Source organism: Parasteatoda tepidariorum, chromosome 10, assembly GCF_043381705.1.
Source record: "Parasteatoda tepidariorum isolate YZ-2023 chromosome 10, CAS_Ptep_4.0, whole genome shotgun sequence".
Taxonomy (NCBI): Eukaryota; Metazoa; Arthropoda; class Arachnida; order Araneae; family Theridiidae; genus Parasteatoda; species Parasteatoda tepidariorum.
Window position 1 is genome coordinate 14,086,526 of NC_092213.1, and position 15,483 is coordinate 14,102,008.

The 15,483-nt window shown below is 29.7% G+C and overlaps 2 protein-coding genes across 9 annotated transcripts in view; one reads left to right on the forward strand and one right to left on the reverse strand.

Annotated features, from left to right (window-relative positions):
• The window catches only part of LOC107449418 (uncharacterized), a 314,197-nt gene that overhangs the window by 178,978 nt on the left and 119,736 nt on the right, over positions 1 to 15,483 (forward strand). The window lies entirely within an intron of this gene.
• LOC107446576 (golgin subfamily A member 4) overlaps positions 1 to 15,483 on the reverse strand; it is a 97,905-nt gene that overhangs the window by 24,470 nt on the left and 57,952 nt on the right. For 6 of the 7 annotated variants that reach the window (XM_071186741.1, XM_071186740.1, XM_071186742.1 and 3 more), the window contains 5 exons: positions 11,959 to 12,051; positions 9,760 to 10,047; positions 4,086 to 5,244; positions 1,031 to 1,203; positions 680 to 799 (listed from right to left, as the gene is read on the reverse strand). In XM_071186741.1, the coding sequence (XP_071042842.1) occupies positions 680 to 799; positions 1,031 to 1,203; positions 4,086 to 5,244; positions 9,760 to 10,047; positions 11,959 to 12,051 (1,833 nt within the window). The remainder of the gene's footprint in view (positions 1 to 679; positions 800 to 1,030; positions 1,204 to 4,085; positions 5,245 to 9,759; positions 10,048 to 11,958; positions 12,052 to 15,483) is intronic. The other variant, XM_071186743.1, reaches the window with a different exon arrangement.

Consider the following 15,483-nt stretch of genomic DNA (forward strand, 5'->3'; position numbering starts at 1 on the left):
GTTCTCGATTGGGAGGAGAAGGAGCTGACATGAAAGGGGCGGGGAATAGGATTACGTGACGTCATCTTAAGAAAAATGTGAAAATTAGCTACTGGGTTTATTTTCCGGGTAAAATGTATATCTTTGCGGAGTGCCCGGAGTACACTGGAATTTCCGGAGATACTCCGGAAATTCCGGGGTTGTTACCGGGTATGAAAAAAGATCATCTAAATAAATCACATGTAAATAGGCTTCAGAATTTTCCTCAATCTCTAATCTTTTTTGACGGTTGATTGAATTTAGTCAGTTAATTTTCAAGGAAATGGTCATAAAACTGCCTATTTTGCCAAAAACATGTATTTGATTAGTGCTGATATCTAGTTTAAAATAAACTAACTCTATACAATTACCTTAAAAATATCCTGGTACTGCCATCTGGTGTGTAAAATGAGAAATAAAATGTTTTCTGGGCAAAAGAAATTAATTAGTTTCATTCTTATTGGTGCATTACTACTGAACACTACAGCCCGGAAATTTCACGGAAGCGAGAAATAGAGGGCGAAACCTCACCCCGCCATTTTCACAGGAGCGAGAAGGAAGGGGTTAAACAATGAGGCCACTTAACTAAGTGGGTCTAAATCAGATAAACTTTTAGAACCTAGCAGTCTTAAAATTGAAATAAAAAATGAAAGTTGCTTACAGAAATTTTGTTTATTAAGTGTCTCAGTTTTCCATCAACATAAGTTCTTTCTTCCAACCATAAGCAGGCTTCTTTTTCCACTCCTGAGGTTAGGTCAGATGAATCAACTAAATTTAAGATCTAATGGAAATAATTCAAACAAAATAATTAAACAAATGGCTCAATTTCTTTTAAAACAAAAATAGTTGTTAAGATAATTCAATCTGGCAATAAACCTGTCTGAATAAAATTTTAATAATATAAATTATACATTGTATTTTAAAGGCTATAATTCACCAACATTTCGTACAATTTCTGCTACTCGGATAGACATGACAAAACTAAAATTGTTTTACAGGAAGTCATACACACCCTCTTGCCTTCTTGGTAAATCTTATCCGCTAAAAGATTTTTATTTCCAATCAGCATGTCGTCTCGGCACGAGCTGCAAGCTTCGTCGGAAGAAGTTATTTCGGAAGATGGAGTAGCAGTCCTATTTGAACCAGAGTCAGAGAGAACACTTCCTGTTGCAGCACGTTTAGCAACTACAAGACAAATTATATACATTTAAAATTGATAGATTTTAATGTTAAAAACAATAGTTTTATAATTCTGACATAAAAAAAATATTAACTATAACTAGGACCAGTGTAAATATTTGCTGCATCTAGTGGAGGAATTTTGTACTCAGAATATATAATTAAGGCCTGTAACTAAAGGCACTATTTGTAGCATTTAAGCCCAATTCAGGTTTTCCAGGCAAGTGCTAGAGAATATTTTGTAGTGGTGGAGTAATTTTTTTCATATATTTAATTAGAAAACAAAAACCTATAGTCAGAGTTGGCAAGGTTTAGGACAGAATGGATAAACCGATAGTTTACACCATCCTGTCCAAAACCTTTTTACTCAGATTATGTCACAATTTAAGAAAATATTAAGAAAAATAAAAGGTAAATTTTTGAATAAGAAACAAAATGAAGAATAGTTTTTGCTTTATTAAAAATGCTTATCGTTATTTTTAATATTGCATTATTTATCCTTATGCAATAACATAATTTATCACTATTAAAAGCATATTTATTTATATTTAAAGGATAAGGCATTCACTTTTGTAGTTCAATGAATTGTGGAGCTTCAAAAGTCATATTTTCCTATTATATTATAATATTTTCCTTTAATAAATTAAACCAAATTGTACAAAAAGTATAAAATATTTATTAATATATGCAATTATTAAGTGTACAATGGTTACACATCTAGAATTTTTACCTTTTTATCAGTGTTCAAGGTTTTGGGCACTTTAAGACAGTTTTAGTCAATAAAACCCACGAATCTTGTTCAAAACTAGTTTAGAACGTCCAATACCCAAACCTTGCCTATAGTTCTTATATTTAAAACTACAACTAATACTAATGATAAAAACCTTTTTGCACATTCAGCTGTTTACAAGTGTATTGCTATAGCAGAGTTGGGATGTAGAGAAAAAAAAAATAATTAAGTTTTAATTTAAAATACAAAACATGAAAGAAATCAGACTAGTTTTTTTCAAGAAGTCTTCTGATTTTCAATGCATGAAATATGCTTGCAAAGGAGTTAAAAGTATCTCTGTAAGACACGAATTAATCTAGATTAAAAATACTCTTAGAACACTCCTGGAAAAACCAGGAAAATGCTGGACTCTTATTATTAGTACCCTTCAAAAAAAAAAAAANTCAATCAACAAGAATGTACCCTTCACAAAAAAAAAAAACAACGTAAATTTGTTGCAACCTTTACAAGGTGTTAGTTTCATGTAATCAAGTTTAAGAAGTATGACAATATAGTTCAACTCAGTACACAATTCAAATCAAAAACTAATTATGGAGTATTGCAAATCAAATATTATCAGTAAGATATGCTCCTTCACATTCTGAAAACATTAAATTAAAATTAGCGCCGAAACAATATGGATGAAAATACTAAAATAAAATATACCATCATTAAATGTATGTTCTGCTAAATTATAAAATTAGTTAAATATTGTAATTATTGAGAGAGTTAAAGTTTTTTAAACATTATCTATCTATTAAATAAATTATTTATACTACAATCAACTGTATAAATGAAAATAAAGGAGCATTTCTAAAATTTATTTTTTTAAAATAAAATTTTCTGCTAGCAGTGTAAATTTGTATGGCATATATGTAGTATGTTTATATTTATCACTGTTATATTCTCAAATAGTATTGTGGCGTAACTACCACTACGAAAACGAAGATTGGCATTGTTGATACCCCCCCCCCACATTGGTGACGCGGACGTGATATGATGACGCCTATCTTGACAGTAATGCCCACTTCTTTGGATGGTACACATTGAACAGTTGACTTGCTACTTGTGACTGCAACATCATTCACCTTATAGCGCTGCTGCTGCTCAATTTCAATCACACACAATGTATACACTCGACTGCTAAAGGCAACACAGGAGCGACTACGACAGAAAAGTTAATACACCTCCCACATTCAGCACTAAAAAAAAAAAAAACCTGGTGACCTTAACCCAGCTCTCCCGGTCTTTCACAAGTACAGCAACTAGTGGTATCCGTTCATCGAATTCTATCCCTGATAAAATTCTGGTGGGAGAGTATTGTGGCATAACTACCACTACGAAAATTAAACATCAATTCATTAGTATATAAGACAGGCTAACTTGATTCAATCTTGAGGTACCTTTTGATAGATGAATGTTGGCATTGTCGATAATTACTCTCACCACGTTGAGTACTTTATTATCAAANTAAAAATGTATTATAATAAAAGAAATGATTTTTTTTCCAAGTCTATTTGTGTTTTTTAAGTTTTTGGAAATCTCACTTAACTTTCTGAAATCTCACCCTGTTTTTGAGAAAGGGTGAGAAATTCTCACCCATTTTTTTTCTATGATGAAAACACTGTTAATCCAGCTCTCCCGGTCTTTCACAAGCACAGCAACTAGTGGTATCCGTTCATCGAATTCTATCCTTGATAAAATTCTGGTGGGGGAGTATTGTGGCGTAACTACCACTATGAAAACTAAACATCAATTTATTAGTATATAAGACAGGGTAACGTGATTCAATCTTGAAGTACCTTTTGATAGATGAAGGTTGGCATTGTCGATAATTGTTAAGTTTTGCTCTATTTTAATATAAATAACAAAAAGTAATTTATTTCTCAAACTGTTATAACTAAAACATGCTTTTATTATTAATGTTTAAATTTATGTAGTCCATTTATTATTTTCATTCCTTTTCCTTATTCTATTTTAAATGAAAAGATACATTACCTTAAATATCTTAGGATCCTTTATATTGAATTTGTATTGATTAAATAAATAAATAAATAAAACATGTTTAATGGAAAATTTTTTGCTCTATAAGTTTAATAGGAAATACAAATTTACTTACTTTTTAACAGCTCATAAACTTCTTCCAAAAGATGGTTATAAGCCTCTTCCATATTTTTAACCTCGGCATTGTGGTTTTGGACAAATCTTTCGTATTTATGCTTTAAATCTTCAATTTCCTTTTTGTGCTCAGATACAAGATTTGTCTTTTCCTCTTCCCAACTATCAATGTCTTTATTCAAAAGTGAAGCCTTTAATTTAGATATTTCTGCCATCCTTTCTTTCAATGCTTGAGAAAAAGTTGCAATTTCCTTCTCTTTGGTAAGAAGGAGAGATTTCTTTTCCTTTTCAAACTGCTTTTGCAAATCAAGTTCGATTTTTTGAAGATCTTCTTTGTGCTCTGCATGAAAACGCTGACGTTCCTCTTTCATTTGCGAGAGACACTCATTCTGAACTTTCTTTAACTGTTCATTGAACTCAGTGGAAAACTGATTGTAAACTGCTTGAAGGTTAATTTTCTTGTTATTGCTCAACTTTTTAAGCTCTTCCATTTGATTGGTCATTATTTTTTGCATCTCACTGCTCCAACGTTTTTCGTACATTTTCTGCAGTTCAGCAATTTCTTCTTGGTGTCTTTCTTTTTCTTGTTCTAGAGCACATTTGACCTCAAGTTCGAGCTTCTTTTTTGAGTTTTCTTCACACATTTTTAGCTCTCTTTCATACTTTTCGGTGAACTTCTCCTTCAGGGCAGGAATCTTCTCTTTTTGAATCTTAAGGCTTTCGACGAGTTTCTCGACCTGTTGAGTCAACTTTCGAACCTGAATCTCAAGACGGGTCTTTTCTGAGGTTATTTCCTTCAATTTACTCTGAAGAAAGTTCAGTTCCTTAGAAAGTTGCTCATCGTAACTTTCCTTTAGAGAATTTTTAAGTTCTTCTAATCTAGACTGCCAGTACGAATCTTTGTCTGCTGCCTCTTTTTTCAATCTTTCATGAAGTTCTTTTTTGTACTTCTTACGAAGAGATTCTACATTACTTTTGTCGACATATTCATCTTCAATCTTATGCTGCCAATTTTCATGAATACTACTCACATTAGCCTCATGTTCTTTTTGTGTTTGCATTAATTTGCTGTCAACAGCTTTTTTTAAAACAGAGTAAACAAGATTGGAGTAGTCTTTGTTATCACTGGGATTTTCGAACCTTATAATTTTGGTAGCTTCCTAAAAAATAAAATTTTAACAAAAGATATAGAGTTGAATAATATATGTACTTATTACATTGTGCATAATAAAGATTAAATATGATTTAAACAAAAATAAAATTTTATTGCTTTTCCTCAAAGGAAGAAACCCAAAATATAAATAAATGACTTTGATATTTAAGTAATATAATATAGCTAATTAAAAAAAAAATAATAAAAATAAATAAATAAATATTTAAACACTTGTTCAATCAACAAGAATGCAGTGAGTACGAAAAAAAAAAGAAATAATCCTAATTAATCTTTGTTCTAATGATTCAATCTTCACAGACTACGTCACTATCTTAATGATCTTAAGTCAAACACAATCATTTATACTATTAATTAATAGTATTTTATAATTAGTTAATAGCATTGATTAATAGTTAGCATCAATCTTTTAAGGTTGTTAGCAATATCTTAAAAGACAGGTGCTAACAATTAAGTTATGAAAGACGCAAAATTTTTCCTGAATAAACCCTTTTTTGAATCGATTTAGAATCTTGGCAACTGAAATATGATAAGTGGAAGACACCAATCTGGGAAAAATGGTCCCAATAGTTAGGTCAGAAGAGCCATAAGTTTAGGTCGTTAAATGTTAATTTCAACATATTAAAATATTCTAACATAAAATTATTAAGTTTTATTTAATAATGGTCAAAAAATTGCATAGTTTAAAAATTTTACATAATTTTAAAGTATGCACTTTTAAATGATAAAATTTCAAAAAAGAGATTCTGAGAAATAAAAATTTAAAAACATGGATTTTGTAGAAATGTTATAACTCAGAACCCATTAAATTTATTTCGTTCATATTTCGTCATTTAAAGTCACATACTTTAAAATAAACATAAAAATCTGTTATAAAATAAAATAATAAACGTTTAAAATTATTTATTAAAAAGAATTATTTTAGATAAACGAACTTTAATTTGGGTGAATTTCTTTTCTTGATTCATAATACAAGGAAAAAAAAGAAGGACCTTTTAACGCAAAAAGCCCTAGCTTTTTACTGCTCCTTGACTTAACTAATGGGACTATTTCACAGAATGTAGCTTTTAACAGTTCAGAAATAACCATATATCAGAAGTTAATAAGCCAAATCCCCCTGAAAAAAGGTATATTTATTGAGAGAAATCAAGATTTTGTAATTATTTAGTTAGCATTAAAGCACTAGCAGGCTTGAGATCAATCCTTTGAAACATTAACATGTTTTGATTGGAAATTTCACACAGCAGAAACTACGTCATGTCGCTGGCTATTATTTTGTAATAAAATATGGAAGTAAAGCATTCAAAATAAACTCCAATAAATATTATTTATAAGGAATGAAATAACACTTTGGAACATTCTATATCGACCCGAGTTTCATAAATTGAAATGGATAATGCAACAGGGTTTAAGCTGAGTCTAAAAATTCATTAGCAAAAAAGCTAAAATCTGAAAAAAAGTTTTAGCAAAATGCTAAAATGCCATTAGGCTTATAAAATTACTTTATATCAAACAAGTACTGTAAGTTATCTGACAAAGAATAGCTTAATGTACAAGAATATCAAAAAGAATACCTATAACAAAAAAAAACACATTTATTATTTATCAAAACATTTTGGTTTATAATTAACAATCTTCCTTTCTTTCATGTTTGCCCATTTTACAAATGCTTCTTGAAAGTTAAATGCACTTTCAGGGCCCTCAATATTAATCATTAACAAATTGTTTACATGGTTGATTAACAACCTGTTTCGAATATTAGTTTTAATCAAATTAAGGCAGCTANTCATCTAGAATTAGTTCAAAAGATACCTATTATTTATTTTACATATTTATAAAGAAATATTTTAAAAACACGCAGTTTTAAAACAATAAAAAAGTAAATATTTATTATCTCTAAGGAGATACATATATTTAATAATATGATTATAATACATTAATAAAACTAATTACTATGTATAAATTTTCCGCTTTTGATGAAGCAAATTTATCAATAATATCATCAAAGTTGATCATTTCAAATTTTTCTCTTTCCACACTTAAAAATACTAGGTCACTTAGGCGATCTTGTCCCATCGTTGATCGTAGATATGCCAAAATTAATTTTAATTTGCTGATTGACCATTTACAGCTAGCAATTGATGCTGAGATAGTCATGAGTATTTGAAGTGCCACTCTCAGGTTTGGAAAAATATCTTCTCCATACGGGATTATAAAAGTGAGAGATTCTAATAGCAGTTCAATTCAATTAAGTTCAATTTCAATTCAATTCAATTAAGTTCAATTTCTTTTCTACTGCGGAGCAACATTTTGCAGTCACATACTTCGATAAAGAGTTCTATTCCATTGAAATCTGTTTTATAAAATTCACCCAAATTTTTTAAAAAAAATTTCAAGGACGTTATCAACATTATCCTTGTTTAATAAATTTTAAACGTCTAGTAGAAATCCAAATTTGAAATTAAGGTCACTTAATCGTGTATATATTTCTTGTTGGAGACGATCAAGAACACTTTTCATAACGCGAGAAATTTCACTTTCTGCGGAAAGACTGACATTTCGAGCCAATTCTCCGGGCATTTTGCAGCGTCTTCTAACACGTATTGTTGCATCAATACCCCATTTTTCACAAAGAGACTTCGCTTTTTTGTGAACGCTAGCGTCATGGTTCTTCTTGAGAAAGATATTTAGTTTTTTTCTCCTTCTTGTTTGATCAAGTTTTTTTCATGGATGTTAGCATCATGGTTTTTCGTGGAAGCTTCTTTTTAATGGAATTTAGTAAAGTCCTTTAGCAAAAATGCGAAAATGCTTTGTTGAATTTTAGCATTTTTGAGGGGTCTTTTCGTATTTTGCGAAAAAAGCTACCATAGCGGAAACACTGTAATGGAACATAGCGGAAACACTGTCACTGGTCAACAATGTGTTAAGATCAGCAGTTAGTATGTGAAAATACCATCATTGGAATAAAAGTTATTCAGACGGACAAAAACGACAAAATATGAATATTTTTTTGGCTCACTGCGTATTAATATGTCTTCATTATTATGCAATTGACAAAGATGCTTTAAGCATGTCAAAGTTTGATTCAGGCATATACTTAAACCAAAAAAACTCAAACTAAGTTATTGCATCATAGAATTTAATTTCATCTTAATTTGTGTGTTCACTTCTTTTAGTTTATCACTTTAATAATAAAATATTTAATAATGTATCTCTTAGTCTACACATTGTTTATTGAATTTTTTACAATGTTAAAGAAAATATCTACTATTTTAGAGCTTTTTAAGCACGGAAAATTTCAGTGTGATATACAATGTTAAACAAAATATCTACCATTATAGAGTTGTTTAAGCAGGGAAAACTATAGTGTGAAATTGTTAGCTTGCTCAATGTGCCTAGACAAAACATGTCCGATGCAATTGGCCATTTCCAAGAGCTTGACAACGATGGCCGACGTTCAGGAAATGGATGTAAACAATTCCAATAATTCCATCAGTGAGTTCAAAGGAATTAGAGAGTTTTCAAGAGAAAGAAAGATCACTCATAAAATAGGAATGTCGGACCGATCAGTGCGGTCTGTTATTGTGAATGACAATAACAGATCTTGGACTGAAGCCTTACAAATTTCAAAAAGTAAAGCTACTCACTGAAAGAAATGAACTTGTGTGGCCCCAGATATGCGGAAAAACTTTAAGACACTTGCAAGTCAGCACTGGGAGAGATTCCTTTTAACCGATGGGAAGTTCTTTACTATTCAACAAGTTCATAACTATCAAAGACATAGGATCTGGTTTCTGGATCCTCCAGGCAACTATAGGCTGTGGGCCAAAAAGCACTTCTATAATGTAATTGCCAAAATCCAAAGTCTATCATGGTCTAGGACATAATTTGCGCAAGTGGCATGTTAAAATCAAAAGTCTGCCATTCTAGAAGCTTTTGGATCAAAAAGAACTGCAATTAAAATTGAACGTTTCAACAAGACTTCACACCTGCTCACAAGGTCAAAAAGGCACAAAAGTAGTACAATAAACATTTTTGGACACGATATCATCTGAAGAATGGCAACTCTACTCGCTAGATCTCAATCCAAAGGATTACAGTACATGGCCCATTTCTGAGCCAGGGCTCTGCACTAAACCACACAAAACTTTGAACTCACTAAAACTTTGAACCAGGGCATCAGCGAGATTAAAGATAGATATATAAAATAGAAAACTTGTGCCCTGTACTGTGCTGAAAATTACATTAAGTTTTTGCATCGCTGTAAAAGGCCGACACTTTGCAACAAATTAAATTTATTTAGAAGTAAAAGCCTACTCTTATAATTTTTTGTTAATTTATTTACTTTTAATAAAATTATATAGGAAATTGTTGTCTTTTTTTTTATTGCAACATCCTGTATCTTGAAAAACTAACATACCTGGTGGGGTAAGTTAAAATTCTGAGATTTCTCAAGACCTGAAATGAACCTAGCAAGCTATTTAGAGCATAAAAAATATCATACCATAATTTCATTTCGTAAAGACGCCAAATCAATGTCCTCAGATGCCACACTAGAAATAGTCTTTTTATAGATTTCCAGTTGATTTTTTAGATTTTCAATTTCCAGTTGATGAGATGTTTCAAGGTCTTTTAACCGCGATTTCCATTGTTCGCTCTCCTGTTTCAGAACATTGTTGGAAGCTTCTAACTCTGATTCCATTTTTAGCAATTCAGCCCTTAGATCTTCTTCAATGAATTTTTGACTTTCCAATTCTTTTTCAAGAGATTCTAACTCTGCTTCCAATTTTATCTATTAAAAAGAATAAAACTAATGCAGTAAAGGAAATAAAATTTAATTTTAACCTAAAGTTTTAACTTCATACCAATGTTCTCCCTAAGCATTTTTAGAACGGTGGCCGGTCCTGCCTGCCCCTTGACGCGTCCTCTTTGTGAAAATAAACAGTCATCCCTTAAAAAACCTTTTATTCATATCCCACTTAAAAAATTAATTAACTCTCCAAATAATAATTACACACCAGTAAAATTATCTGTGTTTATAAGTTTAACTTCAATTACTTATTATTTCAGAATTAATTCTGATTTTAAATATTTACTTAGTAAGGATTATTCTTGACAGGCTAAATTTTTATAAGTTTCTCAAGGTATATGAACAAATTTTTTAAGTGATTCTAAATTTATTTTTAAATGTTCCTTTTCTCATAATTTTTAGTTTAAATTATAAAAAAAAGCTTTCAAGTTATTTATTCATTAACCCTTTTTTGAAAAATTTGTGCAGTCTTTTTACATGCTTTAAAATTTTTTTTTTATAAGCTATTAATTTTTCTCTTATTTTGATAACGAGAGAGAAAATTGCTTTTTGAAATGCACACATAAAATAGTATAAGAGAGTAATTTAAAAATTGTTAAGGAGCAAATTGAGTTATTACATAATATTACACATTTTGATAAATTTTTTAAGGTGTTGAGTGCTGTTTCGAAACTCAGTGCCCCTTTCTGTGAGGAAACCCACTGCCCGTCTTTATTCCTAAAGATGTGAAAGTGGGCCATATTGACCCAGAGTGACTTACACCATCGCTTTAATATAAAATTAACTCTGTACTGGTAATTTAACTATACTGGTGTATTTAATGCTAAACAGGGTTGGAGCTTTGGACGCCCTAAACTGGTGTTGGACAGGACACATGGGTTTTACTGTCTTAAACTGTCCAAAACCTTGAACTTTGGTAAAATGTAAGAATTCTATAGGTGTAACCATTGAACACATAATAATTACATGTATTAATAAATATTTGATATTTTTTAAATAATTTACTTTAACTTATTAAAGTTAAATAATATAACATGTGGAGGGCGGAGTTATCGACTATGCCAACCTTCATCTATCAAAAGGTATCTCATGATTGAATAAAGTTAGCATGTTTTAGTAGCATAATTGCCTTAGTAGCATATTGCCTCTACAGTTTTTAAGGTAAAAAATTAGGAGGTTTTTGATGTCTAGTTTTAGATTGATAAAGGTGGCTAAACGCCTCCATGTGCTGACAAGCTACTAAAAAGAGCCTTACTAACTAGCAAAATATAATAAATAAATAAATAATAAATATAAAAAATTGAATAATTATAATACTATTAACTAGTATTTTTTTTTCATTGAAAAACTCAAAGAAATAATTTTAATGTATCGCCATTTTAATGCAACAATGTGGTCCAATAATTTTTGACCAACATTTTATCTATAAAACTTATAAAACTGGCCAAAAATAAAAAATCCCTATATTTGAGGGAGCAATTTAAAAAATGCACTAATACCAAAGAATGGAGAAATAATGGAAATACAGTAGGGAACTGATTAACCGGAACGATCGGGACCATCACTATTCCAAATAACTGATTTTTCCGGTTTTCTGAATCGCTACAAAAAGCCGTTTTTTTAATTGTTAAACCCAACTAAAAAAAAAAATGTATATTTGGAAATAATCTTAAAAAGAAGAAAAAACGATGAAGTAATACACTAATGATTATTTCCAAAATGATGGTAAGGTAAACTATCTTTCAAAAAAGAACGAGAAATCCTGAAATCTTCTGAAGAAATTTTTATTTTTTAAAAATGGCGGGAAAAATTATTAAATTGCATTCCAGTTTTTTGGTTTTCCGATTTCTGGATAACTGGTTCTGTACTGTATATGTAAAATGAATTACATACTTGAGGATCTGTTTCTTCATGTAATGTTGCCAGTTCTCGCTCCTTCTGTTGCATCATACTATGAACAATGTCTAAATCTTCTTCAAGTTTTTTCTAGAGTTAAAGAACAATATTGCATTATATAATGTAATATTTAAAATTAAAACAAGCAATTCAGCATTAAAGTGGTGATTAGTAAAAATCATTCAATTTTTTTCTTTAATAAAATAATTTACAAATTATATATTTTTTAATATTGACTGTAGGCACTGGGGTGGAACAGTCGGTTGAGGAGTTGCTCCCATTGCTGGTAAAGAGCTATGGCTCTGAAATCTATCTAGCTAAACAGGGTCTAAACACGGCAAGGTCGCTCAACTTCTCTTTGGTTAAGGTATGAAAGATAAGATACAGAGGTATCAGTTAAAGCTTTATACAAGTCATCTAACAAGGGTTAAAGTTACTTGGTATTCCTACCATGGCCATTAAAACAGAGGTCTGAAAACAGGTCAAAGCAGTTGGCCACAGTTGGGAGACGTGTTTTAATTGTATAAAACTTTAGATTATATTGACATCAATAAATTTATGTTTCACAATTAAACAGCAAATACTATTTAATGTAAGTGCACAGAATTGAAAAAAAAAAACTTAATATATTAATAACTTTTTATTTAATATTCGTATTTTCACCGATTAAGATGCAATGTTGATGGTTTTAAATCTTAATTAGATCGCCTAACTTTAAATAGATTTATTAATTAGGGCAGGCAATAAATCTAAGTTATGAAATCAGACACAAAAATGTATTGTCTAACATTCATTTTTGCCTTTAAAAAGATTACTATGAATTAAGCTGCAATTTGGAAAACATGCCAACAGTTTAGGCAAGACAGCAGTAGAAATTTTAGAAACAAAAAGCACTATTTTTAATCAGTTTAATATCTTTACTCATGAACTAGACCAAAAGTGCAACAAACAGAGTATGTCCGGTCAAAAACGTTAAGATATTCTTTTGAAAAGTGAACACTTTTAGTTCTTTCCATTTTTTAAAAGAAGAGACAACACTGAGGGCGAATCCTTCAAGAGATAAATATATTTTTACTATTCATTTCTCCTCAGTCATTAATTTTTTTAATGAGAATATTACAGCACATATAATATGTGTTACAGGGCAAAATTAGGAAATCTTGTTATTGGGCAGTGGTCAGTTGTAGCATTTTTAACAGTTTCAAACAATTACATAAACTTAAAACTAATAATTTAAAGCATTTATCAAAGTATGGTGCAAAAAAAAAGAAAAATTTTAAGAAACAAGTGTGAAATGACCCAATTTTTAGAATATCATTAAATATTAACTATAATTATAAATTAAAAAAATAATAAAATGAACATGGAGCACATTTTTGACCAAAAAGAAAGTGGGGATTAGGTGGCGACTAGCAGACAATTTTTAAACTGCCCAGTGTTAAATTTGGTTGTCTTGGGACCAGTGACAATCGTTAATTTTGCCCTATGTATATATGTGTAATTGTCATGTATTTAGTTAAAAAAACATGTAAGCACAGTATAGGCTTGTTTGTAAGGTAATATAATAAAAAAAATATAAATTTTTGTACAAGCATATTGATTAACTAAAAATGGCCATTAAATATTTCTTTGCAGATATCTTTCATATCTAAGTTCTATACTTTGTTGCAAGTTAAAAAAATCCATTATACAAATGGAGAAAGCTTGTTTGCATTTAAGTGCAAGCCAAATGGAAGCGAAGCTCCCAGCGCCAATGTATATCAATATCGCCAACTCTAAAAACGAAGTTGCAAAACCTCTTTTTTCTTGTTTTCTTATTATCAACAATAATCAATTAACAAGTAATAAGAACTCATAAAAAGATATCTCAAACACGGAACAAATATATGTCTTTCTATTCACATTTAAAGAAACTGATGAAAGAATAATCAATATTGTAGTTAGCTAACGATTTTCTTCAGCAAAACAAAAGTAAAAATTATTTATCTCACATTTGATTTGCAAAGAACATATCAGAAAAAGATGCATCAATTTTAGTGGTTTAATCAAATCCAATGCTCTTGCAACGTCATAGAGCTGCACCGTTTTCAATAATAAATGCTCTTCTGATTTATCGAAATATGTAGTTAAGTCTAGAATTTCAGTAAGATTATGAAATCATAACCTTTTTTTTAAATAATTCTTTGATATATACTGCAAAAGATAACACAAGTTATATTTCTATTTGACTCGTTCAACTTTTACAGTGTTTTAAAGGCATATTTTTATAATTTGATGACAAATAAAACGGAACTATATGCAATTGCAGATGATTACTAACTTGTTATTCATAACTTGTAATTATAGTTAAATGAATTTTGTTGCTTTATGGGTTAATGCGAAAAGACTTTTGCTGTCCATTAACTCTTTTGAAATGAAGTTTGACTGTATGTACAGTGAATTGTACATTCATCAAGCATACCTTTCAACATTTGAAATCTCTTCAAACTATTATCAGTGGGAGTATAGCAAATAAGAAATTTTTAAAACAAGCTGAATTTTTCAAAGTACATAAGAACACAACCATTTCTTCACCTGATCTTTTATTTATTAATTTTAATTATTTACTGAAGAGAAAGACAACATTCTTTAAATTCTAGTTTATTCAAACATTAACATGTTACTTTTGATAACTCAAGGAAAAACGCTTTCTAAGACTATAAAATTCCGCAGTCGTTGGAGAACGATCATATCTTCCTCCAAGAAAAATACGATAAGTGATATTTTAATCATTCCTCTTAATTATAATGTTTAACATAATTATACTATTTAAATTAAAATTAAGGAATAGTAATACTACCCATAACTGATTGAGGAATTAATAGATCTCGCATATAGTTTATTTAAAGAAGCTACAATTATTACAAAAGCTATAAAATTAGATATTAACCAGGGTCTGTCCAGGCGGAATTTATCAGTACCTTCACAAATTCAATTTTAGGAAAAACGGTAGTTTCACAAAATACTTTTTCTTAAAATTTTATTTTTGTATCCCTTAAGGAACGATAAATCCATATTTTCACCATATTTTTGTGTTGATTTTAAAATATAATTTTTAATTTTTCACAAATTATGTCTAAATTTTCACAAAATAGGTACCTCTCAGAAAAACCTAGACAGACCCATGTTCACACTAATAATCAGAATAAATATCGTATAAGAATACTGTGGTAGCATAGAAACAATTATTTTCTGAGCTGTTAAAAAAAGGATCGGTAAAGATTAATAAAAAAGTATTGGATAGCCAATACATTGAGCATAAAAAAGTCATAATTTCTCTCAAATTATATTTCTTTTTTTAAACATTCTCTACAAAGCATCATTTTAATTTTATGTAAAAAATTTAACCAGACAGAAATTTTCATCACATGCACTGCTATAAAATATGGCAAATGTAGCACATCACATTATCAAAGTCAATTATCTGGTAAATTAGTGTTATTAAACTCATTCAATCATTTGATACATTAATTACTGAATTTT